At 34.8% G+C, this 26,981-nt stretch overlaps 1 protein-coding gene across 1 annotated transcript in view; it reads left to right on the forward strand.

Annotated features, from left to right (window-relative positions):
- NEK7 (NIMA related kinase 7) overlaps nt 1–26,981 on the forward strand; it is a 74,371-nt gene that overhangs the window by 38,585 nt on the left and 8,805 nt on the right. Inside the window, exons 6-9 of the mRNA XM_058175487.1 lie at nt 6,625–6,733; nt 9,142–9,249; nt 17,075–17,169; nt 21,606–21,719. Coding sequence (XP_058031470.1) covers nt 6,625–6,733; nt 9,142–9,249; nt 17,075–17,169; nt 21,606–21,719 — 426 coding nt within the window. The remainder of the gene's footprint in view (nt 1–6,624; nt 6,734–9,141; nt 9,250–17,074; nt 17,170–21,605; nt 21,720–26,981) is intronic.

Below are 26,981 nucleotides of genomic sequence, written 5' to 3' on the forward strand. Positions count from 1 at the left end.
GTGAGAGTTGAATAAGAGTTTGTAAAGTACTGCTGCTATAGCTATATTGTGACTCCACTGTCAAACTAAAACCAGCTCCCTTCCCTTCCTCTTCTAATATATATTGCTCTTTGGCAGCATTTCCGGATAATTATATACAAAAAAAAAAAAAAGAAAAGAAAAGAAAACCTTATTAGAATTGGTTAACTTACTGCACAAATAAAATAATTCATTTAAACAATTCAACTTGGAAAGCAGCTTTATCTGGCACCAAACTAAAGTAAGGCACACTTCACTTGGAAGTGATTGCCATAAACTTGATGTGGTCACTTAAATGCCTTAAGAGTTTGGAAACATCTGGAGAAGAATTTCTAAAGACAGCATCGACACCTGACCACATTGATATTTTAGCATTTCATTGGAATTCCCATTCCAGTACATGGGAAATTTATAAAGGGAGTTTCTGGATAGGTGCAAGTTGTACCTGTTACGTTTTGTACCTTTCTGGTGGCATACCAATTGCTGATGCACTAAGAAGAAATTGCAGCAACATCTAGTTTTAATGCCTTAAAGACAACGTAGAGAAAAATGTTTCAGTTTGCTGGTAAAGTTATGACAGATATCACACCAGCTCAAAATACACCACTAGATCTTCTGAGAATCTGGCAAAATAGGAGGAAGACAGAGGGGCTGAAAGTGGGAATTTGTCTTAAGTTAACTAATCCCCTTCTCTGTTTGTGGCACCATATGCCACCATATCTTCCTCTGCCTACCCTGATTCTTGATCGCTCTTTAACACTCCTGTTCTAACTCTCAATCCCTGCCTCAATGTTGTCCACTAGGGGTTACAGAAGGCAACTACATTCTCTTCAATTCCTATACAGGTAGTCCTCGACGTACAACAGTTCATTTAGTCACCATTCAAAGTTACAATAGCATTGAACAAAGTGACTTATGACCGCTTTTTACACTTACGACCATTGCAGCATCCCCATGGTTACGTGAACGAAATTCGGATGCTTGGCAACTGACTCATATTTATGATGGTTGCAGTGTCCCTGGGTCATGTGATGACCTTTTGTGACCTTCTGACAAGCAAAGTCAATGGGAAACCCAGATTTACTTAACAGTAACCTCACTAACTTAACAACTGAGTGTTTCACCTAACAACTATGGCAAGAAAGGTGGTAAAATGGGACAACATTCACTTAACAACTGTTTCACTTAGCAACATAAATTTTGGGCTCAATTGTGGTTGTAAGCTGAAGACTGTCTGTAAACTCACATATCCTCAACTTTACATTCTCCTCTGCATCTGGAAACAATTCTACAATCCTCCTCAAATCGCAATTCATACAAGCCCCATACCCCTCCAAATTTACTCTCAGATCTTCTTTTTAAAATAATATTTCTTGTCCTGCATGAAGCTGCTATAAGACTAGATCGCAAGACCTCAAGATGGTGATGAGTTTCCTAAGGAAGATAAAAATAATTCCTTGGATTGTTTACTCGTGTATTTGTTGCTAAGAGTTCTGAAGCTATCTTTAATTATTGTTTGATGTTGATTTTTGTGTCTTTATTAGGCCAACTTTTTGGGTTTGGTTTTGTTTTGTTTTAAATAGCCATTATTTCAAAGAGATTTGTGGGCACAGCAGATAACACACCATTTCTGTTTACTTGAATGCCAGTTCTTAACTTACGTGCTAAAAGGAATATTTGCTAACCTGTTTGTCTGCTCTTAATATAATGATCTTCCTGTTTTGTTCAGAATGACGACAGCAGGGCTGCGATTGCCAGTTTCACCCTTTTGGTGGCATTTGTGCAGTGTTACAAAGAACACACAAAAAATGAGGGGCTAATGCATCAATGCTGTTCCCATTATGACACCCTTGTCTTCCCTACACATGTTGTTGGGTTCTAACTCAAGAAAACCCAGTTAATTTATATCAAAAATGCCACATTTTCCCCTTTCTTAAGTAATTATCCTCTTTAAGTTGTTTAGAACTCTCATCATATTCTCACTTAACTTGGCTTCTCTAAGTTGCCAGCTTTCCTTTGTCTTGCTAAATCAATATTATGTGGCCCGGTATTCTCCAGATAGGAAACCTCAACACATCTGGAAGGTGTCAGGTTAGAGAAGTCCCCTTAAATATCTCACAGTGTTATTGGGTTTCCAGTTTGTGTCTCAAAGCCCATGACAGATGGAGTAAACTCACTGCGAGATACTTGCTTTTTGCAGAAATGGTTACAGTACTTGATGGTCAAATGCCATTAAGCTGCTTTCTTCTTCCAAAAATTTTAGCTTAAATCAAAGGTATCATTTTAAAAATTTATTTGTTGGATTTGTTCCAGCCATCCAATTCTAAAATGACTCTGGTAAACATATAAGTTACAAACTCTCTCTCTCTCTCTCTCTCTCTCTCTCTCTCTCTCTGTCTCTCTCTGTGTATACACTCATACACGATTATGAGAGGAAACCATATTCTATTTAAAAAGTCTTATTTTCAACTAAACAGAAGGGCGCTGAATAAGAAAATCCTTACCCAGACAAGTTATCTCATTTTTTTTATTTTGCAACACCAAAATGATTCAGATAGATAATATAGGTAGTCCTAAATTTACGACCACAATTGGGACCAGAACTTCTATCATTAAGTGACTCAGTCATGGTGAGTTGTGTCTAGTTTTATTATTTTGGGAAGGTTATGAATGGCAATCATATGATTCCAGGATGCTGTAACTATCATAAATACATGCCATTTGCCAAGCATCTGAATTCCAATCACATGACCACGAGGACACTGCAACGGTCATAAGTGTGAGGACCACTTGTAATTTCACTTTTTTCAGTGCTGTTTCAACTTCGAATTATTATTAAATGACTATAATTTATGAAAATAGTGCTATCCAATGATATGCTAGGCCAGGCAGTAATCTACCACCATCTATCCTAAATCTCTGACCACTTAGTTTTCCAGCTCCTACTATTACATGGAGCTATTTTACCAAATCATATTATGTTACTTTTCCTAATAATAGAGTTACATCAATTTGCCAGTCATTTCCACTGTTCATCCATGCTGTGGATGAACCTTTCTAAAAATTGAAACATTGGAGGATTTTAAGAGCAGTCTTAGAGGATCAAAGATGTGTGTTCCTTCCACGATGCTCAAACATAAAACCATACAAAGTATGCCCTTGTTGTTAAAACTTCTACTAAACTCTATATCATGGGTCAAACCTGATTGCATCATGTGACTGATTGTAACATATCGTGACTTTTTTGCCTTTGCAGAGCTGGGGTGGCTGTGGCTTGGGCATGAGGCATCCAGCCCATGGGCCACCAGTTTGACAGGCCTGCTCTATATAGTGCATTATGAGTTTAGGCTTTGGATTTTACTGTTGTGGTGTTCGATGTTTATTTGTTTTTATTGGATGCATTGGATTTTATCTTTAAAACAAACAAACAAAGATGGTTAGTTTGTTGTAAATGGCATAGTCATTTAAATTTTGTATTGCCACTGTCAGTGAAGCTGATTTTTTTTTGGTCATCTATGCTCAGTCAGTTTTGAATTCCTCTTAACTATCGCTAGTAACCACTCAAGTTCAAAGATGGAAGTATGGATAGTTCTCTATTTACAGCAGTAATTGGGACTGCAAACTCTGTTGCTAAGCAACCCGGTCGTAAAGCAAGAAAGCACACTGTATCAATTTATGATGTCACTTCTGGCAGTTCCTATCATTAAGTAAATTTCATGTAGTCATTAAGGAAAATGATGTGACTATGGCTTGCAATTTCCTGCCAGCTTTCCCATTGATTTTGCCTATCAGAAGCTGGCAGTGAATGTTGCAAATGGTAATCACGTGACCATGGGACGCTGCGACTTCATAAATGTACACTGGTTGCCAAGCTCCCAAATTGTGATCTGGTAATTGTGGGGGTGCTACAACAGGCACAACTGGCTGTAAATCTCCTAATTCAGCACCATCATCACTTCAAACATTTAGTAAACAAATGATTGTCCAAGTTAGCTTGTGTTGCCTTCAGCTCAAATTAAGTTTGTCTCCTGATCCAACAGCTCCTCTTTGCAGGTTAAAGAAGTAGCCATGCAGATCTTTTTTTAGACATTTTCCATTCAGGTCAGGCAAATAAAGATTTAGAAATTTGGTTAACAAATTGATATTTGATGTTACGTTTCTATGTGACTAGATTTACCACAATGGGAATTTACCATAGCCAATTTTGAGTGGTGGTAATAGTGATTGTGTTCCATGCAGTATCCCAACACAAATGAACACAAAGCAGAATACAGATACAAATGCATATTATACTGTTAAAGATGTAAGCAAGGGATGGGATATCCAGATAGGTAAGCATTTTGTAAGGGGTTGTTATTTTTAGGGACGTTTGTTTAGATGTACATGCTAAAATCTTCAGGGATAATTTTAAAAACAAAGAAGTACGCTTTATATTCATATTCTTGAAGCTGTGTATTCACTTGTATATAAAAAGAATTCTGGTCTCTGTCTTCTTGTCAACATCAAACAATTCTCTGATATGCAAATTTCAGCTATAGGGACAACAGTTCACAGAATTTGTTTGGATTCAATCCAGGTCTCAGCAATGGCACCATTCAGGGAACTGGCATTTAATTGCCTCATTTGAGCTCTTAAAAATTGTAAAAGGAAATGATATTAAAATAAATATAAAATACTTTAAAATATTTTATGCTGCTGCCTTGTCTTAAGGAAAGTGCAGCCATAATATCACTCTCTTGCTCTCTCAAATTGCAATTGAGGGTTAAAAAACAAGTTACAGGATTAAACCTTCCACCTTCCTGTTTTCTATTGCATGAAACTTTCTCCCTACTACTCTTTTCTTTTACCCACTAATAAATGTTTCATTTGCCACAAGCCAAGCTAATGAGATTTGCTTCCAAAGCTAATTTGATCAAACCATCAGTAATACCTGTATTTAGATCTGGATTATGATCAAAGCCTGGTTTATTTAATTGGTTAAGAAAGAAATTGATGGGCCGGAATGAAAACTCCTTGAGGGTGTATTTTTAAAGATTTTTTTTGCTTTATTATTATTATAAATAAAGTGGCAAACACACATAATACTTTTTTCTCCTATTTTCGTCACAACAACAGCCTCATGAGGTAAATTGGGCTGAGAGAGAGTGTCTGGCTCAAAGTCACCCAGCTGGTTTTCATACCTAAGGCAGAATCTGAACTCAAAGTCTGCTGGTGCCTCAGCCACTAGACCAAACTGACTACTGAAGCAAGAGGGGCCAAAATGCAATCCTTAGATTGCTTATCTATCATGCTCTGGCTTGTACCAGGTACAGGGAAAAGGAAACTACAATAAATAAAAACAATTCAAGGTTCTTTGTTGCTCCTCTTAGTAAATACTGAAGTCATAGAAAGCAGAGTGGACTGGCTTAAATGATGGATGAAGAGCAATGAAAAGGCATGAACATCCAGCAGTTCCAAGCAATCAAGTATACTCACGATTCTCATAGATTCTTACAAAAGTTTTTGGAATAAATCACTGAATACTGGAATAATCTTTGCTGAAATGCTGTTACTGAAGATCCTTAGTAAAGTTAAGTTACGATCAGACAGTCTCAACTCCCAGTCTCAATCCTTCCACTTTCAGATTTTTCTCTGTTGGCACTTTCCTAATGGAAAATTTGAGGAAAATATTTTTCACATATTTTTTGTGTCTTTCTGAATTCTGAATCGCAAAACTTCTTTAGTTTTAGTTTCAGATGGGTTTCCCAAATAGTCCTTCCTTAGTTTAACTTTTTTGAGATAAGTTGATCTTTCACCATTTAGTGTTTCTCATTCACTTCCTGTGAACGAGAGTACAAAGTAGGTGCACTTTAAATATTATCTAATGAGAATCATTTTGGTATTTGTATACGGACAGACTCAATTGCATTTTTCTTTCAGCCTAAGCTGTTCTTCCAGGGATGTTAAAAGGAAATACTGGAGCAAACCCATTTCTTGGAGGAAGGGCAATGTATATTTTAAATATATCTAAAACAAAAAAGAATTGAAACAACACTGGCTAGACTTAAATCGCAGTGTAGATTAAATCATGGTATGTAATCTCAACCAATGATTATTAAGATTAACTGCAGTTTAAGTTTCAGAAACAATGTTAAATTATGACTAATTAAACAGTTGAAACAGCAACTTATTTCTTACATGCTGTTGTTCTGAAGAATGCAGGAGGAGACTGTGTGAGCCTATGTCATTCACATTATTCTAAGCCATGATCTAATACCTAATTATATTTATTAGAATTGGGGGTTGGGGGAGAGATAGACATAACCAAATGAGGGCTTATCACCTGTGAAAGTAAGGGTTCAGCTTAAGTTACACATAAGTTCCCAGTCTCATCTGGACCTATCAGACTTTTTCTTTGGTCCAAGCTGTTTTCTTGAATACTTGTTCTTTTCATCCAGAGCGCATCCCTGAGGAACTATCTCTCTCTTTGTTAAACATGGTCCTCCCTCCTCAGTTGTGTTAATGATTTCTCGATTGAAAAGCTGAAGGCTTGTTCGTTTTAATAATCCTCTGCATCATTACTTGAATATCAAATCCAGATTGCAGTATTATTTTATTATTTCAAAGCATTTTAAGAAGCAGAAGAGGCTGATCCCGGAAAGGACAGTTTGGAAATACTTTGTTCAGCTGTGCAGTGCCTTGGAACACATGCATTCCCGGCGTGTCATGCATCGAGGTAATAAATTGCATTTCATCCCAACTATGTTGTACGAATGTAGGGACTGCAGTATATATTACATGAGCTACAAAGACAAGTGATGGCCCCTTCCAGTTGTTCTTATTTGTTGAAATAGGCAAGTAAAAGACATTTTTATGTATGTAATTTTTAAAAATTTTCTATTCTCTACTTATATTCTGTTTATTTTTTTAATGAGATTTATCAGCTGCCCCAATCAGCTACAAACATGTATGTCTAGGTGTATATAATATAATTTGACTTAAAATAAGTAATCTACATTCATATGCATGCTGTTTTATGTATGGTAGAATCTTATTTTTATGTATCTTGAAAATTTGTACCCTGCCTTTTGATTACATGGGAAGACCTATACAAAACAGGTAACACTTCCAAAACTGAAACATTTCGGTCTGTGCAAATGTATGCACGCATACAAAATCCAATAGCCCTTTTGATGGTATCTATGACTAGTGGATGGAGGCCAGATTATACCTCTTAAACCAGGGGTGTCCAAACTTGGTCCCTTTAAGACTTGTGGACTTCAACTCCCAGAGTCCCTCAGCCAGCAAAGCTGGCTGAGGAACTCTGGGAGTTGAAGTCCACAAGTCTTAAAGGGACCAAGTTTGGACACCCCTGTCTTAAACCAACAGCCTGCATTTAGATCAAACTTTTCTTTTTTGCAGGAAGAAGGGAAGCATACTTCCTGTAGTTGCTCCATCACTGGCCATAGATGCAGTAAAGATTGTCTTTTCCTTGTCATTGATGCCCTGGATGGAGACAGAAAATTCATTATTATTATATATCTTATTATTTCTTATGGATTGCTCGTCAAGAAATTTCATCTAAATCAGTATAGTTGTGAGCAGTTTTATCCATTGGTAGTTAAGTTAACTGGCATCAAGGACAGAAATTGGATGAGATTCAAGTCATAATAACTTATTAACATATCTGGAAAGTGTGATATAGTCACAGTGATTGAATAAGTAAGATTTCCTCTCCATCCTAGAATAGGGCTTCAAATGGACTGTAGTTTATTTTGTAAAATTTGTTTGAAATTTCACCGTTTTTTAATTTCAGTTCTTTCTCTTTCTAGAAGGATATGAAGTCCAGCCAATGAAATAAGAGTAACTTGTAATGAATATGTATTAAATATGCATATTTCACGTTTTGCCATTAAGTTTGTTTATAAAATTGTATACACATAAGAGCAAATAATTTCTGACAGCAAGACATGTACATGTGAGGTTGAAAGTCACTGTGAGGTGGATCCAGAATAGGTTAGTTAAATTCATTTGCCTCTGACATTAATAAGATGACCTCATTATGATTTAAGATTGTATAAAAACTAAATTAAACCAACTTAGTCTAAATCTTGTTTTATAACTAAGGTAGCTTTCAGACAGGTGTCTCAAGAGAAGAGTTCCATATCTGGACATAAGCAATTGTTCAGAATATGACAGACAGGTCAATGGTAATCTGAATGGATTTAATATGATATTAAATAATAGAGAAAACTATACAGTTGCATAATCTGTTCTCAAAATGAGTTAAGCTGTTATATCAACCCTTGCATAAACTTTTTATTTGAACATTTAGAAGCATAGCTTTCATTAATAATTAAATATTCATCCAGATAAATTTGGAAATGTCCCAAAACATTCAGGGAATGAATTATGTTACTAGGTTATTATCATGACTATTCTTATAATTATCATGAAACTGATACATGGTTAGTAAAGTCATTGTTACCACCCATAGAGCATCAGTTTTTCACTATCTAGAAAACTAAACAGAACTATGAAATTAAATCTATTTCTTTACAGAAGCAAGTCGTCTTGAATTCATAGCATTTATTCCCTAAAAAGTGGATAAAGGATTTCAGCCTAAAATTAGTGCAGAGATAAACACATTTATTTTAATTAGTAACTTGCATGTTAAATTCAACTGTACTTAAAGTTTGAATATTACTTGTCACAGATATAATTTAGATATATAAATGCTCATAATTTTTAGATACTTTTATCTCAACTTTATGGTTTTTATAAATAACCCAAGGCAGTGAACATCTAATATCATATCATCTAATAACATATCACCTAATACTCCTTTCTCCTCATATTTTCTCCACAACAATCCTATGTAATGGTCTGGGCTGAGGGAGAGACTGGCTGGCTCAAATTTACCCACCTGACTTTTTATGCCTAAAGTGGGACTAGAATTCACACTCCTGGTTTCTAGCTTGGTGTCTTAACCACCAGATGAAACACATAATTTAAAATATTTTTGTTGTATTTTTTAAAAAGGAAACAAACTGATCAAACAATAATACTTAATATAATATTTAATAATGGGCTTCTTTTCTATTAAAGGTATAGTATTATAGAGTACTTTGTTTTTTCATATAGACATCAAGCCAGCAAACGTATTCATTACTGCTACAGGAGTAGTAAAACTTGGAGATCTTGGATTGGGAAGATTTTTCAGCTCTAAAACCACAGCTGCACATTCTCTAGGTGAGAAAGATTTCTTTTTATAATTAAAAGTGGAAGTTAATGCTATATATCTAGAGTACTGCATATGCAGCAAACTTTTTATTTGATGTATTTTTAATTAAAAGCATTTCAGCTGTCTGTTGATATAGATTAAAATATGCTTAATTGTTAAATAAATTTCATTTCTATGGATTGAAAAATGCTCATTCAAAATTAAGCTTGTTTTGTTATGACTGATTTTGATGGCAGTTGTTGAATGGGATTTTAATAGATTACTTTACAAAACAATGTAGTTCTTCAAATGTGTCAGTCTTTGTTTTTGGTTTGAATGCTTGATTAATGCAGCCTATGGTAGAAACTTATTATTTCTACAAGAAATGTGTTTATTGGTGCAGTGAGATTCAAAGCAAGAGGAGATCTTTTGTCAAGATTTCCTGCTATTACCCTATTTACGGGTATTCCCCCAGTTACGACAATTCACTTAGTGATCGTTCGAAGTTGCGACATAATCCCCCCATGTACTTATGGCACAGTCCCAAGGTTGTGAATGTTGCAGCACCATGGCAGTTGTTCATCCTTACAAACAACGAGAGGCTTGGCAAAATTCACCCTGCCTATTCCCCTCCCACTGGGAGGCCGGCAGACCTGTGGAGACTCACTTAACTTGTGAAGATCTAGTGAGCTGTCTGCTCTCCAGTCTCTCTGCTGTGGTTTCTTTGCCTGTTCCTGGTGCTCCCCCCCAAATTTTTTTTTTTTAAATTTACATTTATATCCCGGCCTTCTCAGAAGACTCAGGGCGGCTTACAGTGTATAAGGCAATAGTCTCATTCTATTTTTTGTATATTTACAAAGTCAACTTATTGCCCCCCCCCCCCCAACAATCTGGGTCCTCATTTTACCTACCTTATAAAGGATGGAAGGCTGAGTCAACCTTGGGCCGGACTTGAACCTGCAGTAATTGCAGGCTGCTGTGTTCTAATAACAGGCTTCTTACCAGAGCAGGACGAGCTTCTCTGACTCACCAAGACTATCTGCCACTTCTGGAACAGTAGGCAGCTTCGGTGAGTCCTCTTTCCAATCTCGGAGCAAAAAAGTGTTTGGATGCCGATGGAAGGCTTTGGGGCAGCGAAATCAAATTGCTTCAAGCCTCCCGTTGGCATGCAAACACTTTTCAAGCACAGACTGGAAGCTTCTGGATGCCCTGATCTCATGGGACTTCAGGCACCCATTCTTAGCAAAAGCAGATGGGTGCCTGAAGTCGCGTCTGAAGTCGCGCGAGATCATGGCCCCCAGAAGCTTCCCAGCAAAAAGTGTTTGGATGCCGATGGAAGGCTTTGGGGCAGCGAAATCAAATTGCTTCAAGCCTCCCGTTGGCATGCAAACACTTTTCAAGCACAGACTGGAAGCTTCTGGATGCCCTGATCTCATGGGACTTCAGGCACCCATTCTTAGCAAAAGCAGATGGGTGCCTGAAGTCGCGTCTGAAGTCGCGCGAGATCATGGCCCCCAGAAGCTTCCCAGCAAAAAGTGTTTGAGCACTGATAGGGTGCTTTCAGGCAGCTCCATTTCGCCGCCTCGAAGAGCCCTATCAGCATGCAAACGAAGCTTCCAATCTTTGGGCAAAAAGTGTCTGAGCGCCGATGGGGTGCTTTGAATTAAATTCTGCAAAATCTTCTTTGTATATTATCAATATCTTCACTTCTTTAATGCAGTAATAGGTTTTGGAGAATGATTGGTTAAAAAGGTATTTTTGTTTTTGAAAAAGTACGACCCTGTAAACCTCATTGTTAGGCTGAGCTTTGCCAAGTTTTTTTTTCTCAGCAATTCTCTTAAACTGAAATCAGAATTACTTATTTTTTCTTCTTCTGAAGCGATATGCATGATTAGAGTTTAATCAGAACACAACAGCTTAGTTGGGCAATTCATCAGTAGAGATGTATTGGATTAGGTGGCCTTTTCAAAATGCTAAATCCTAAATTCCAGTGGATTGTTTAAATTTCTGAGCTCCTTTGTTGGAGAATTTTTGACACAGTATCAAAAATATGAAAGGATTTGAAATAGCTAGAAGGCCTATATCTTTTTTTTTTTGTAAAAAGTTTTATTTTCATTTTCCAACAACCTATTCAATATACAGTCTCTTATTCAACATTAATCATTAACTTTCATTTGTTACTTATTCGGACCTGCCCAGCTACCACTTCCTTCCTTAACAAACCTTCCTCCTCCCTTCTCTACTTTCTTCTACTTTCTTCATCCTTCCTCTCCTTCGCTTTTCTACATCCTCTCCTCTTTCCCTACTCTTCTCTTCCACCCTTTCTAACCCTCTCTCTTTCCCCTTTCTTCTTCCTCTCCTTTCCCCTTTTTCTACCTCTCTCTTTCCTACCTGCTTTCTTCCTTCACTCCCTCCTCTCCCTCTCCATTCCCTTCTGAAATGGCAGCTGAGCAGCCCCGCTTTCATTTCAGATTATTTCTATTTCTTAATTACATATCTTCAATCATTCCTTTACATTGATCCTTCATCTCCCCCCTCCCCCCCTCCCCCCTCCCACCCCCCGAGACTTCCCAGAACAAAGTACAGGGTATAAAATTAACAATCATAAATTAAAATACAACATAAGTCAAGACCTTAACTCCCCTTCCAAAAACAAAAAAAAAGACATTCTTCTTCCAGTCCATTATATATCAGTCCATTCCACTCCTAAAATCTTCAGAATCTTCCAATTAAGTTAGTATTTTCAGTTCATCAATAAAATATCTTCATCAATTAAGACCAAATATATATCCAATCTTCATCGATCAAGACCAAAACGATATTCCATCTTCCAGTGTTCATCAAAAATTCTTCTATAATATACCTTTCTTCCTTAACAGTGTCCCAAACATAATTCATATTTCCAGCTTAAATTCTTAAATTTTTATCCAATCTCCAAAAGTAAACAATATTTTATCTTCTCATATCTTTAATATCACTTACCTAAATCAAATAACATTGCTAATATTAATATTTCTTCAATTTACCTTACAATTAAACCCTATATATATATATATATATATATAAAAAAAAAAAGATACCATCAAAATCACATCTTAAACATTCTCCTTCCCCTTGTCTTCTATCTTACACATTTCCTTACACATTTTCAATCTCCAAAAATATCACTTACATAAATCAAATAACATTACAAATATTAATATTTCTTCAATTTACCTTACATCTAACAAATAACATTATTAAAATTATAACTTATATCCAAAATATATCAATTATAACAATTAGATTCTATTTAACCAAATACCAACATTACATCCATAAATTTTTTATCTGTCCTCCAAAAGTTAAACAATATTCCATCTTCCCATTCCTTTATACCTCACATATATCAAATAGTGATATACCCAAAATAAGTCAGTTGTAAAAATTAAACCCTATGTATATATATTAAAAAAAGAAAATACCATCAAAATCACATCTTAAGCATTCTCCTTCCCTTGTCTTCTATCTTACATTTCCTTACACATTTCCTTACACATTTCCTCCATCTGCTCACCAATCAACAACATCTAACAATAAAGACTTTCCAATCTCGGAGCAAAAAGTGTTTGGATGCCGATGGAAGGCTTTGGGGCAGCGAAATCAAATTGCTTCAAGCCTCCCGTTGGCATGCAAACACTTTTCAAGCACAGACTGGAAGCTTCTGGATGCCCTGATCTCATGGGACTTCAGGCACCCATTCTTAGCAAAAGCAGATGGGTGCCTGAAGTCGCGTCTGAAGTCGCGAGATCATGGCCCCAGAAGCTTCCCAGCAAAAGTGTTTGAGCACTGATAGGGTGCTTTCAGGCAGCTCCATTTCGCCGCCTCGAAGAGCCCTATCAGCATGCAAACGAAGCTTCCAATCTTTAATATATTGGTGTAAAAATCTCTTGTTTAAAAACTTATTAAGAAAAGATAAGCCTCAAAAGTTCCTATTAAAAAAAAGAAAAAGAAGAGAATAAAAAAAGATCCATATTTAAAATGAAAAGTTTGCAAGATTTTAATAGTTAGTTCTGTTTGCTTAAGAGCCATTCATAAACTGTAAAATCTACCAAAAAGAGAAAAAAAAATTCAATAAACTTTTCTTCTTAAACATTGTGATAAAGAAAAAGGTAAAAAGAGAAAAAAATCGTTAACAATTCTTGTTCATTTCATTTTAAAAAGTAGCTTGTTATGCTCTTCTTCTTTATAGTTTCGTTTTCCTTTGTATATTGCAAACGCCATTTTAAATCCACTCAAGTTGAAAGTTAGTTCAAAGGAAAGCTATTTAAGAGCTGAAGTTAAGATTTATTACTTGCAAATTCTCTATTAAGAAAAAAAAAAAGTAAAAAATAAAAGTTTCCGTATTTAAAATGAAAAAGTTTGCAAGATTTTAATAGTTAGTTCTGTTTGCTTAAGAGCCATTCATAAACTGTAAAATCTACCAAAAGAGAAAAAGAAACTTTTCTTCTTAAACATTGTGATAAAGAAAAAGGTAAAAGGAGAAAAAAATCATTAACAGTTCTTGTAAAAGTAGCTTGTTATATTCTTCTTCTTTATAGTTTCGTTTTCCTTTGTTTATTGCAAACGCCATTTTAAATCCACTCAAGTTGAAAGTTAGTTCAAAGGAAAGCTATTTATGAGCTGAAGTTAAGATTTATTACTTGCAAATTCTTGCTAGTCCTCCTGCTCTGTTCTGTCTGTGTTGAATTCTCTTTAGGAATAAATCTTGACACAGAGATGGTCGCGGCTTCTCGTTCTGTATAAACAGAAGCACCCTGGGCACGGAGCTTCGTCAGGCTAAAGGGGAGCTCTCACCCTTCGATCCCCTGGTTAAATTCCAGGGGATCCCGGGGAGCTCTACCCAAATCCTGACCACTCTTCCCTCCCCCTTCATCCGGGGGAGGGAATCCCAAACCGTTTGACAGCCCATGTACGCTGTCAGGGACGGTTTGACGAAACCCAGGGCAGACGATCCCAAAGGAACGTCCGCGAAGCCTGCGTTGCCACCGGAAGCCTCAAGGCCTATATCTTTTTGATCTGCTGAATGTGGCAGCTTCTTGTCATTTAGTGAATCAATTTAAGTCAGAGTCCTGATTTTAGTATTGATGAGTATGAGCATGTTTGTCTACCTTCATATATGAGACCATGCTCAGAAGAAAAAATATGGTGTTTGCTTAGTTGTAGCTCAGAGAAGAGTTTCGCACTATGTTCGTGAACCAGAAAAGACATGCAGATAGATCTGATTTACACAAATAGTGTTGTGGACAATTATACATACCTTGCTCACCAATCAGTGTTCCTGAGAAGAGAGGGTTCTTCTTTCTGAACACCTGATATGTTGTCACTCTACCCACAGCTTGTTGTTGACTTGATGGTTAATTCATCTTCCTCAGATGAATCTGTTCTGCCTACACTACCTGGATCTGACCATTGAAAACAGGTTGAGGGCTACTCTCTTACCTTGTCTTCCAAATCTTTGGCAGCCATCTCCTTTTTGCCTAGCGTTGGATAGTGCTGTCCTGCAAATACTAGAAAACTTGGATAAATCATAGACAATCCTTCCCCTTCCTGAGTGATTCAAGCATAATTTCTACTTCGCAACATTTGAGTGATATCCACCGGGACACTAGGAGACTCAGTCTAAGAATCACTTGGGTTAGGTTTTCAGTCACAATACCATTCAAGAGCTGCTCTCCATGTGCCTTATCTATCCATCTGTGGTCCCTTCTTCCAATAATGCTTGTCCCTTCATTAACTGCCAGCAGTCATTGATTCACCTGGTTCAAGCAGAGTGTATTGGACCTGAGACTGCTCTGAGAATAGTCTTACTACACAGATAATATTAACTTGGAAATTTTTCTGAATAGCAGTTTCCTGTCCAGACATAAGGAAATTACTTTAGTTGCAACTTCTTGCTTACCTGGAAAGAAAAAGTATGTGGTACTTACGTTATATTGAAATCCATGTAAATAACCATTAAAGGTAAAGGTAAAGGTAAGGGTTCCCCTCGCACATATGTGCTAGTCATTCCCGACTCTAGGGGGCGGTGCTCATCTCCGTTTCAAAGCCGAAGAGCCAGCACTGTCCGAAGATGTCTCCATGGTCATGTGGCCGGCATGACTCAACGCCAAAGGCGCACGGAACGCTGTTACCTTCCCACCAAGGTGGTCCCTATTTTTTCTACTTGCATTTTTACGTGCTTTCGAAACTCACCCCGTTACACGGCAGCACTAGGGATTCGAACCGCTGAGCTGCCAACCTTTCGACCGACAAGCTCAAGGTCCTAGCTCCTGAGCCACCACGTCCCTAAATAACCATTAGGTAAACACAAAAGTTTATATCTACACTATAATATCATGCTTCACAGAAGTGCTGCTAATGTTGAAAGTTTAGATAATAAATTCTTAATGCAAATAATAGACTAATTGATTTGGCATGTTTGCAATTTATATTCAGAGTATATTTTTGTATCTTGTTTTTAAAATGCATTTAAATTAAAGGTTCTACTGTGTTGGTGTGGTTGGCTTATTGATCCTTCACCTGTGTGTAATGAGGCCTTGTGTAATTAAGAGTGCATTTAAGAATGCAGAGGCAAAAATGTTAACTTCATTTGTTTGCTTTTGGTAAGGTAGGGTTTTTCCCCCCCTGTTAATTTGTGTTTGGTTGTCACTTTTGAAAAAGGTCCTAAAATTGCAGTTTCTATTACTTGATATGAGGATTTGCTATAAGGCTGTGACATGAAAAGCAAAGGAAAAAGGTTTATTCTAAAGTTACCATTGTTTTTTACAACTAGAATATTCAACATATTTCAAGATAATGTACATTCCAAGTTATGTTCTGTGGCAATGATTGATTTGAAATGTTTCCATGCTTATTTAAAAACAAATTCATCAGTTATCAATTTGGAAATGTAAATAATTTCTACTACATTTCATCTTATGTAGAACTAAAATTTAGGTACATAGTTATACAGATATATACAAAATTATTTCTGAAACTGCGATAATGAATCAATATTCCAGGGTGTATGTGCTTTATAAGAGACCTTATTCATATTGCTATCCCATATGAAATATCTCTTAGAACAGGATGAAATATGCCTTACTAAACTTTTCTGTCTCTTGTTTTTCCATTTCTGTTTCTAGTAATTACAGTTGATTATTGTTTTATGAATTGGCAAATATTAGAATGTTTTAAAAGTAATTATAGATAGATAGACATACAGTTCCACATACACATAAACCCATACTTTTAGGAAAAAGTCTTTTAAAAAAAAGATTTGCCTTAATAACATGAGGATGCCATTTCCTTTTAAAAAATATGTATTGATTATCTTTAAAACAACATTTTTCTCTTATTTTAAATAATGTAAAGATGGAATTGAAAGTTGTCTATGCTTTTAAGACAGGATGTAGACATACCAAAATCTTGTCTAGTGAGTTTTAGTTAGTGAAGGAAATAAAAATAAATGGGAAACCCTTGTAGTTATAGATATGTTTTTATTTAATAAATGCTGCATAAATAAACATATTCATACGGAATTCTATAAGTATCAGATTGACAACATTAGTAATGTTAATATAATAATAAATTACTAAATTGCTGAACTGATTTATTGATAATTATGGAAAACTTTGCTACTTTTTAATTAGGTTATCGTGAAATTAATTTCATAAAACAAAGCTTAAATTATTTGGAATAATTTTTCACTTACTGAACTTTACTCTTTTGCATTCAAATATTGAATAGTAATTTTTCAAGACAAATGATGGAATATACATTGCTTGAAGTTGATTTATTTTTTTGTTTATTATGTATTTATATTTTTTGTAGTGGGAACACCTTATTATATGTCTCCAGAAAGAATCCATGAAAATGGATATAACTTCAAATCAGATATCTGGTCTCTAGGATGTCTGTTATATGAGGTAATACTGACAATTTTTAATGAGCATAGTTTGTTGATATGTTTTGTTGATCAAAGTGTTTTTCTACTTGTGTTATGATTGTGTTATGATATTAATTCCATAAATCCGTAGTAGCTGAAAGCAAAGAATTCTGACATTTTGACAGATAATATGTGGTAAAATTTGCAAATTTGCCTTAAACTCAAAATATGAAGAGAATGTAATATAAATATTTGTAAAATCTGGGGTATATACTTCTCAAAATAATCTCTTTCAAGGTCTTCATCTTTCAGTATCAAGGTTAACAGCCAAGGTGGCAATTTGAAATTGAAAACATTATCTTCACATGAAATGGACCTATCAAGGGCATACTCCAGTCAACACTTGCAATATCTATTGTTTCTTTAATTATTAAACTTTTATTTTCTGAATCTTAAACTTTATCTTTAAACTTTGCTAAATTGGATTATCGCTTAGGAAACTAGTATTCTGCCCTTTTTATATGGTATCTCAGGGGCTGTCTATTTGTATATAACCAACTAAACATAAGACCATTAATACTTTAATACAGAGGTAAAGGATCTATAGAAAAATAATACCAGGAAAAGATATTCCTTCATTTGGTTTGTTTATACTAGTCATAATTCTTGCTTGTAAAATGTTAATTATAATGAGATCAGCAAGATAACCAAATTCTACCAAACCCTTCTGGATGTTTATAACAAATTCTATAAATTTTACCCATTGGCTTGCAGTCTTTCACTCAAATGCTCTGTAGAAAAGTTTCTGTCATACAGTGAAGTGAAGTGAAGTGGCAAACTACTTTCACTGAAGCTCAGCAGAATTCACAAAAGCTCTCTATCAAGGGGGGAAAAAACCCCTACAATATTAGGATTTTCTGAGTACTATAACAAGGTTTTCTTTAAACAAAACAAAACAATTCAGTGCTAAAATTATTATTTTCTTCAGACCCATATATACAGAAAGCACTTTTTTGTCTAGATTAGTGCTATATATAATTGCTTACCTCAACTATCACTTGATGACTGAATTATAAAAGATATAAACATTTAATGAGATTCTTTTGGAGATTTATTAGTAATTATATCTTAAACTGGGATTTTTTAAAAAAAAAATCTGTGATGTTGCTATTTGTATAATTATGCTATTTGTGAAATTAGTAACTAGGATTTGTATTTACATTATTCTTTTCTTTCTCACAGTTGCCATGTTACCTAATTTTTTGACATATAATTATCGTTATATAGTAAGATCATGTTTTAAAGAATTTAATTTTTCTACCTTCCTTAAAATTTAGCAAACAAATTAAGGATTGGGGCACATTAATGGCATATCGTGCAGCAAAATAATAAATAAATGTTATGTTACACTATAAGTGGCATAATTTTATTTCACTCCCTCAGTTTTCTCTTACTGAAAATCCATTCAGCCATTGTTTCTGTAAAAAACAGGAATTTGTGGACCCTTAGTTTTGAAATAAAAATTAAATAATTGTAGGGCAGTTTACAGAACAGTAATTATTCAATATAGCTCCAATAATAGGAGGATTGAAAAGCATGGATATTGTAACTGAATTATGATACAAATTTAATATTTAAATTTATTCTTGACTTGCTCAATATATTCAAGATAAAATGCATTTAAGGATTTCTAAGTTACTTATATTAGTTGCATTGGTTTATATTATTTTTCAAATCAGCAATAAGAAAAATATTTGCATGTGCATGAGATTTTCCTAGATTACATAGCTTCCCAGTAAATAATTCTTCAGCTAATGTTTTATTTGAATGTTAATATTAATAGCTGACAGTTTGGCGTGGGCTTTAGCTGAATCTAAAATTAAGTGTGCTTTCTATTCACTGCTGTTCTATGGGATATCATTTCCTCAACCTGCTGCCTTCCAGATGTGTTCAGAATGCAATCCCAGAGTTGCTTCTTGGGCATTCTAGAAGTTGAAGTTACAACACATCTGGAAGACACCAGATTGGAGAAGGCTGGTTTTACAGTTTGTTAAAAATTGCTCTCTTTCCTTAACTATTTACCTTTGTTGTTATTGTTGAAGGTTAATTTTTCAGTCAGAAAATTAGACTTTCAAATATTCTGGAAATGCTTAAAAAAACAATTCGAAATACTCTAATCACCCTGTGTTAATTGATATGCAACAAGGTAGACTTTACTAATTAAAATCAACATGCCATGCTTCCACTACATGGACCTTTACATGAAAAAGTAGATATTACACATTTCCTTTATTGTTCAGCACAGTAATTGCATCCTTACAGGGTCGTAGGTTGGTGGCTTACAGTCCCCCTCCCCCCAAAAAAAGAGAATGAGCGAGCGAGGTGGTGGGGGAGAGCATTGCCACCAGCCCTGAAGACAGACTGGGCTTTCGTCCCTCAGACACCCCTCGAATACTAATCAGGAAAGTCAGACCCTGGAGGTCAGGGAGCAAGTCAATCATTCTAGCGATCGTCTCAGTGTGGAGGATCAAATTAGCCTGAAAAATTCAGCTGCTGGGAGGAGAGGGCGAGCAGCTGTCAGGGGCAGCAGCAAGATGCACTAATGAACCAGATGAATAGTGCAAAAGCTTGAAAATAAAAACAGGACAGTTGACATTTTTCATCTGTCAAAGCAGGAGATGCATGAAAATATAGTAGTCCTGTTTTAACTCCTTAGGGGACATTCAGCTTTTTCTCTCCCTCCCCCCCCCTTCATTTCTCTCTCTCTTTTTTAAAGCATTGAAACAGAACTACTTTTTAATGAACCCGCTTTGTACCATGCTGAGTATCTCTGTGTTTATTTTGCAATTGCGCATGCACGCTGATTGGGTGGTAAAACTTTCTAATTTTGTATTTAAATTGCATTGAAATGAAAATACACTGCATGAATTAGGTGGTTTCAAGATTTAACATTATGGCAGCAATCCAATTGGAAATCATTGTTTTCCTTGATAGCCTCAAACCTTTAGTTTTCGGCAGTTATGATATCCAATTAATGTATGCAATTTTGATCATCTTGCTAATAATTTACCGGTAATTAGTTCTTTTTTCTTTATTTTTGTCTTTATTTCTGTATGCACCACTATCAAAATGAGAATCCTTTTTTGGTTGTGAAGGAGTTAACGCTCTGTCTCAAAGACCACAAGACAGATGAGAGCCATTTTCAGCTTGTCCTGTCCCTGTTGAAGCTCACTGAGTAGCTCAGCATGGACTAGCGTGTTTCACACACGCTTTGCCTGTCTGGGGAATGTACACATTGTCCTTCCAAAATCAAACTTATTAGCACATATAGAAAAGGGTGACTGGCTTTGGGGCAGCACTGCACTCTGAGCAATGCTCATGCAGCTGTGGTTCAGAGTTTTAAAGGCTTTCAGAGGCAATGTGAACATTTCTGTACAAATCTCTTGAAGCTTAGCAGTATGTTGCACTTTTTGTTTGCTTTTGAAAAGACAAGCAATAACATTTAAAATAAGCTGTGGAGACACTAATGATAAGAGTTCCAACATTTTAAAAATAATTATATCAAAATATATAGAATTTAGGGGTAAAACCAGGATCATGTTTGCAAAATGAGCTGCTCCAATAGATTAAATAGTTTGTAAGAAAAATACTAGAAATATAATTTAAACAAACCTTACAGTGCATATGTTTAATTTCGGAGGGATGTAGAGCAAACAGTTCTTTGCAGGGAATGGCATTCCTTGTCTTCTGTTGACAGCCAAGTGCTTTCTAAATAGGAAATTACCTTCTGCCTTAAAGTTAGATGTTATCCTTTTCCAATAACATAAAAAACTTAGTAGGATGTCCAAAGAGAGTACTTAATATATAATTTATTTATCAGATTCATGATGCTTTCAGCTTCTTGATAGTTGCAGAAAATTAAGTCTTAAATTAATGGATAACTACATATATTTTTAATATATTTGAGTACATACCAGTTGATACATCTGTGATGCAAAAAAGTTTTTTGATTTTGAATATAATTCTACCTGCAGATTGAAAATTTGTAATGTACAATATCATAATTTTCTTGCTACAATGAGTGTCATAGGGTACATAAAATTTATCAGAGAAAAACAAAATCAGAGCCTTTGTGCGCTAAGTGAATTTTACCAAAGCTTGTCTGATTCCTGATTAAAACTTCGTGGTATAAGTGTAAATGGCATTTGGATTTTATACAGAGAAAATATTATATTAGTCAAAACTTATGAGTAATGTTCTGGGTATATAATAAATTTAAATCATGCAACGGGAATGTAAACTGAGTGTAATGCTATAAAAACGATCTAATCCAATATGCTAAAGGTCAGAGAGAGAAAATAAGTATTTGCCTCTAATTTAAACTGGTATTTTTAAAAAATAAAGCGAAGCTTCTGTATTTTGAGTCTTCTCTGCCACACCAGTTAAAATTATATCCTTTTTTATTACTCCATACAGATGGCTGCATTGCAAAGCCCCTTCTATGGTGACAAAATGAACTTGTATTCTTTATGTAAAAAGATAGAACAGTGTGATTATCCACCCCTTCCATCAGACCACTACTCAGAAGAAGTAAGTAACTTCCTTTTTGGTGGGCTGTTTGAACTTGCTTTACTTTTTAACAGCATCCTATTTCTCCTGGGATCTGGTATGCAGTTTTCCACAGCTGGGTTGTTCTTACACAGCTCTCATTAATTTCAGTGTGAGAGAACTTGGTTTCTTCCTGGAAGCTGAACTTTCTTTAAAAAAAAAAAACATTGTCTGATACTTAAATATGGCTGCAAATGTGAACCTTAAATGGGCCATGGCTTTGAAAGACCCACTGTAATGTTCTACACAGTACTTTTTATATCTTCTACTTGTGCTTTCTTTATAGTTGCAACTCTTTGCAAGGCATTAAAATTCAAGCTATAAGGGGAAAATTGCTTAAACTGAGTGCAGTTAACCCTGAAATCCTCTTTGCTTAGATTGGTTACACCACAGTGAACAACATGAATTTCTGATTTTCAGCGATATAGAATATCTTCTGAATGATATATCCTGTGGTGTTCTTATTTACCCTTTTGAAAACATTGTGAAAGAATGAAACTCTTCCCTCAGTTTACTGTGATCTAAGTGCCTACATGGATATGATGAAAAAGTAGTTACGCTCTGTTCAGGAGCAATAACTATAACTGTGCATAGTATTTGAGAGGGGTGCTTTATGAACACCATTAGGTGAATTGTTGCAAGTAAAAAATTCCTTGAAGCATTAAAGCAACTGTGTCATCTGAAAAGCTCAGCATGGCTGTTTCAAAGACTTACCTTGGTTGTCTCAGTGGGACAGTGAACAAAGCAGTATGGCTGTGCACGCAGAGGCATGGCAAGACAATGGAAGATACTGACTGTTTAGAAATACATTGGCTGTTTTAAGGTTCTTCAAACCAACCTTTTGAAATGCCTTATGTAACCCTAAGAACAATTTTGCAATATGTGTGTACTGTACTGTATGTGTGCTTTTTGTAACCCACAAAAACACATATGAAAAAACCTTGGAAACATTTTTATGTCACCAAGTGTATTCCAAATGCAAGGTATATTTCCAACATGATATACTTCTTCATGGACTTATATATAGAGGAAACCTGTTTACTATAAACCTGTTTACTATTCTGCTTTTTGTTTTGAGTGTGCATTCAGAGATGTACATAGAAGTACCACAATGTGCTGCAACAAAATGGGCACCAATGTATACTTTCCATTCTTTCTCAAGCAATTTTGGTTGTTTGGACAAAGGTGGCAGAGAATGGAAATGCTTTCACTTTCTGTGACAATTAGTGCAGTACATATTTATATATATTATTATATATAATATATTATATATTATATTATATATTATAATATATTATATATTATATAATATATTATAATATATAATATATTATATATTATATTATTTACAGATAATGTGCTTATCCATCAGCATGCAGTGCCCTGGCAAGGAACAATTATGTCCCCAAAAGCTTAGGATAAAAACTTCAGATACTTTACACACAGCAAATAAAGACTTAAAATTTCTGCTAAGAATGGATATGTTAATGTCTCTTGTAACTAATACAAAGATGACTTGTGTTTGTGTGATTCCTTTATCATGTATGGATATTTTTTTTAAAAAATTAGGACACAGCAAAGTAGCAGAAAAAGTAAATTACATTGTGTAGAAATGCATATATAATCCTCATATTTTGTAAACAGTAAAAATTCACTGTGTTTATGGAATTGGGGAATAATATAACTCCAAACTCCCAAATCTCATTGCTTTTAAATATTTTATTTATTAATTAAAAACTGTGGTCCATGAAGTATGGGTCTCATTAAAAATCATTGTATAATATTTGCACTTTTCTTACATGGAGAATTTGACTATGAAATTCTCTGTGTATGCTTTTAAAGATGACTAGGAAGACGATGAAGTGGATGTGATGGTCTTTGCTGGTATGTGCAGCGTTGACTTAATGTAGCTTTTCCAATTAACTGTTTTTTTTTCCAGTGGCCATTTTTAATTATGACAATTGTGCAGAATATAAATATGGCATTTCATATAGGCAATTTCAGAACCGGAGGCCTAGAAATACAGTAGGGTGTGAACAATAATGCCAAATGATAGCAAGAATGTCAGGGGCCGTTCTTTGTTGTGTCATTCATGCTGTCTTCCTTTTTCCACGAAGCGCATGAATATTTCACGTACCTGCATCCTCATCCTCTATTCTTCTTGACTAATTTTCAGACTGTCTGAATTTGCATTTCACATGGTAGCTGATTAGGAGATGCCGCGTGCAGCAGTGAAGCCTCAGCAGGCGGTTGCCATGGTGACCTTCAGCAGGATTTTAATGATGATACCACTAGTGGTTCGTTGAAGTCGGCCTGCCTGGAGGGCTACTTCACTGCAGCTAAGTGTGAAGTTGGATATATAGATTCTCAGCCAAGGGGCAGATATCAAAGTACAGGCCTGATGGAAACCTTAGTATTCAGAAAGGGAAATAATAATAATAATAATAATAATAATAATAATAATAATAATAATAATAATAATAATAATAATAATAATAGTAACAATGATTATTATTATTACGTAGATAGGAGAGGGGGGATTTTAAAAATATCATGCTGCACTTCCCCCTCATTCAGAAACAAGGACTTTATTTTCACAGCCTTTGTTTTAAAATCCTTTTTCTATACAATAACATTTGGAAGAAAGAAAGCCCTGATCTATTACAGGTATGAAAATAATTTCCTGACAAAGTGAAAGATTCAGTAATAGAAGATGTACTATTACTGTGAACAGTTCATTGTTCCAAAATTGTATTTAGAACAAAACGGGGGTTTTTAAATAAAGAGTATAGTTATGATCCCTGTTAACTGTACATTTTAATATTCTATGTTTTGCACAAGCTCTGTATTACAGAAAAGACAAAAGCAGTATTGTATCTATCACAACATCCAAAAGACTTCTAGAAAATGTAGGCTAAACTTTTCTGTAGATTGAAAGCTTCACCCCAGCTGAACAGAAGAATTAAAGGATCACAGAACAAAGGAATATATACAAAGATGTGTTTTTGCATCAACCTTTGCCTATTTTTGACACAAGGCTTTTAGATAAAGAAAATAATTTTTTAAAATTAAAATCTGTTTTAATGTACTTCCATCTTTGGTAGGTAGTTACAGTGCAGATTTATTCCATTTGATAGTTTTCAGCATTTGAACCAATTTAAACTTCCTAAGTGAGGATCTAGTTGGATAAAACTTTGGGTGTCCATTTTTGTTTCTTATTCTCATGTAACAACTCCTCATTTCACATGCCAACACAGTATGATGTGATAATGTTACTTCTTTCCTTATCTGAAGCCCTTTCTGTGAATAGTTCCATCACTTCCTTAGACCCTTAGGCTGACAACTGTATTTAATTTCCATTTTTCTTTTAATGTCTCAACAGTTAAGAGTGCTTCTAATTGATGAAAAGGGAAGTCTGATTTCAGTATTCTGAAACTACCTAATTGCTGTATTGGTTTCAAATATATATATATATATTTGAATTATATATATATAATTTGTCTCTCTATAGTTCTAGTAAGCTCACTGACTATCTAAGGCTGGCTTTGACTGCAAATGAATAGATACCATCCAAAGACTAGTATAGGGATATGTGCTAGATCTCAAGGTCAGCTCATTCATGAGAATTTGAATAGCATAAAAATCTGACAGCCTTGTCTTTGGAGCCTTTTTTATTTTTACATTAATGATGATATAGAAATAAAAAGATGATAGTAAGTTTGCTTCCCCAAAACTTTGCATTTTTCCTTTGTGCTTCTTAGGCTGTTACCATAAAGGCTCCTTATTCTGGTCTTCTTGTAGCATGTGTTTGCAATCTAGATGATCTTCGTCCTTTTTATGGGCATGCAGAAGTTAAAGCATGAATTCTAACTGACCATCATTTTTATTTTCTATTCATATTTATACGGCATAGGTTAGACCTAGAATTAATTAAATATCCAACACGTTGGGACAGATCAAATTGTAGAGGTGTGGGTGTGTGTCTGTATGTGTGCGCGAGAGGGGGACGGGACATAAGTGGTTTTGATATAGGGGATCCTTTTGGGAAATGACCCACAACATACATCTTCAGGGAGAGGAAGGAAAGTTCATAGAAAAGAAACATTTCTGTTTCTTCCAACTTTGTGTTTACATTTAATTGACCTTCTTGGAAATGCTCAGTTCCCCATAAACTAAAAATCTTGGTCTGTGCTTTCATTGTTCCAGCTTTTGCCTCAATTAAAATCCATTGGTCAAGAATTATGGTATTATGATAGATGAATAATATGCTTTCTCTCTAAGTTCCATAAAATAAAATCTGGAGAATTGCCCTTTTTTGTTATCATTTCCAACTCTAAAAAGTCTGGACATATGTCAATCAAAGCTACATATATTTATACCTCTTCCAGTTTTAAGTGGAATTAAATACTATCAATTTTATTTTCAATCCCTTTTATTTTTAATTCCATTTTTAGTATATAGTGTCCCACTCTTTTCCTTTCCAATTTCCTTTCCAATTCCTTTCTCTTTTATTTATTGTATGCAAACAAAGGAAAAATTGAGACCATAAAAAGATACATATTGTTATAAATTAACCAATATTTAAATTAATTTAAATATTAATACTTTAATTGCACAATATTGCAAGATGTTTCTTTTTATTGACTAAAATATTTAGATAATGAATCTTGTAATATTGTGCAATTAAAATATTAATATTTAAATTAATTTTAACAGTAAGAAAATGGGAAATTTAGGATTTAAGTTGGTGGGTTGGTGCCTTTGAGTCAGTGTTTTAACACTGCTGGCTGCCTATACTATAATACCCTGCAGTTTTCTTGGCTCTCATAAATGAGTATATGTAATCCCTACAGTATTTTTAAATAGACTTTGGAATAGAAATTGGGGAGGCAAAATACTTGTTCAAATAAAGTAAGAAATGAGAGAGATATTTTCTAAAATAAGCTTCCAAAACAGTGTGCTAAATTTCTTAAAATCTAATATAAAGTATGTTATAAAATATCTGTTGTGAAACATTCACTTTAAATATATGATTTCACTTCAATTGCTCCATTGCAGTAAGGCTCCTTATATGTAAATCTGTCCAAATCTATTTTTAAATTTTAAATTCTGTTTATATAATCAGAGATATATTTTTAAGTACTTTCATACTGCCTCTGGATGCCATTGAAACTATAGCAAAAAAATAATAATCTGATTTTGACAAAGCAGTAACATCAGTAAGGCATCAGTTCAGAATTATGC

The sequence above is a fragment of the Ahaetulla prasina genome, chromosome 3 (assembly GCF_028640845.1).
Source record: "Ahaetulla prasina isolate Xishuangbanna chromosome 3, ASM2864084v1, whole genome shotgun sequence".
Lineage (NCBI taxonomy): Eukaryota > Metazoa > Chordata > Lepidosauria > Squamata > Colubridae > Ahaetulla > Ahaetulla prasina.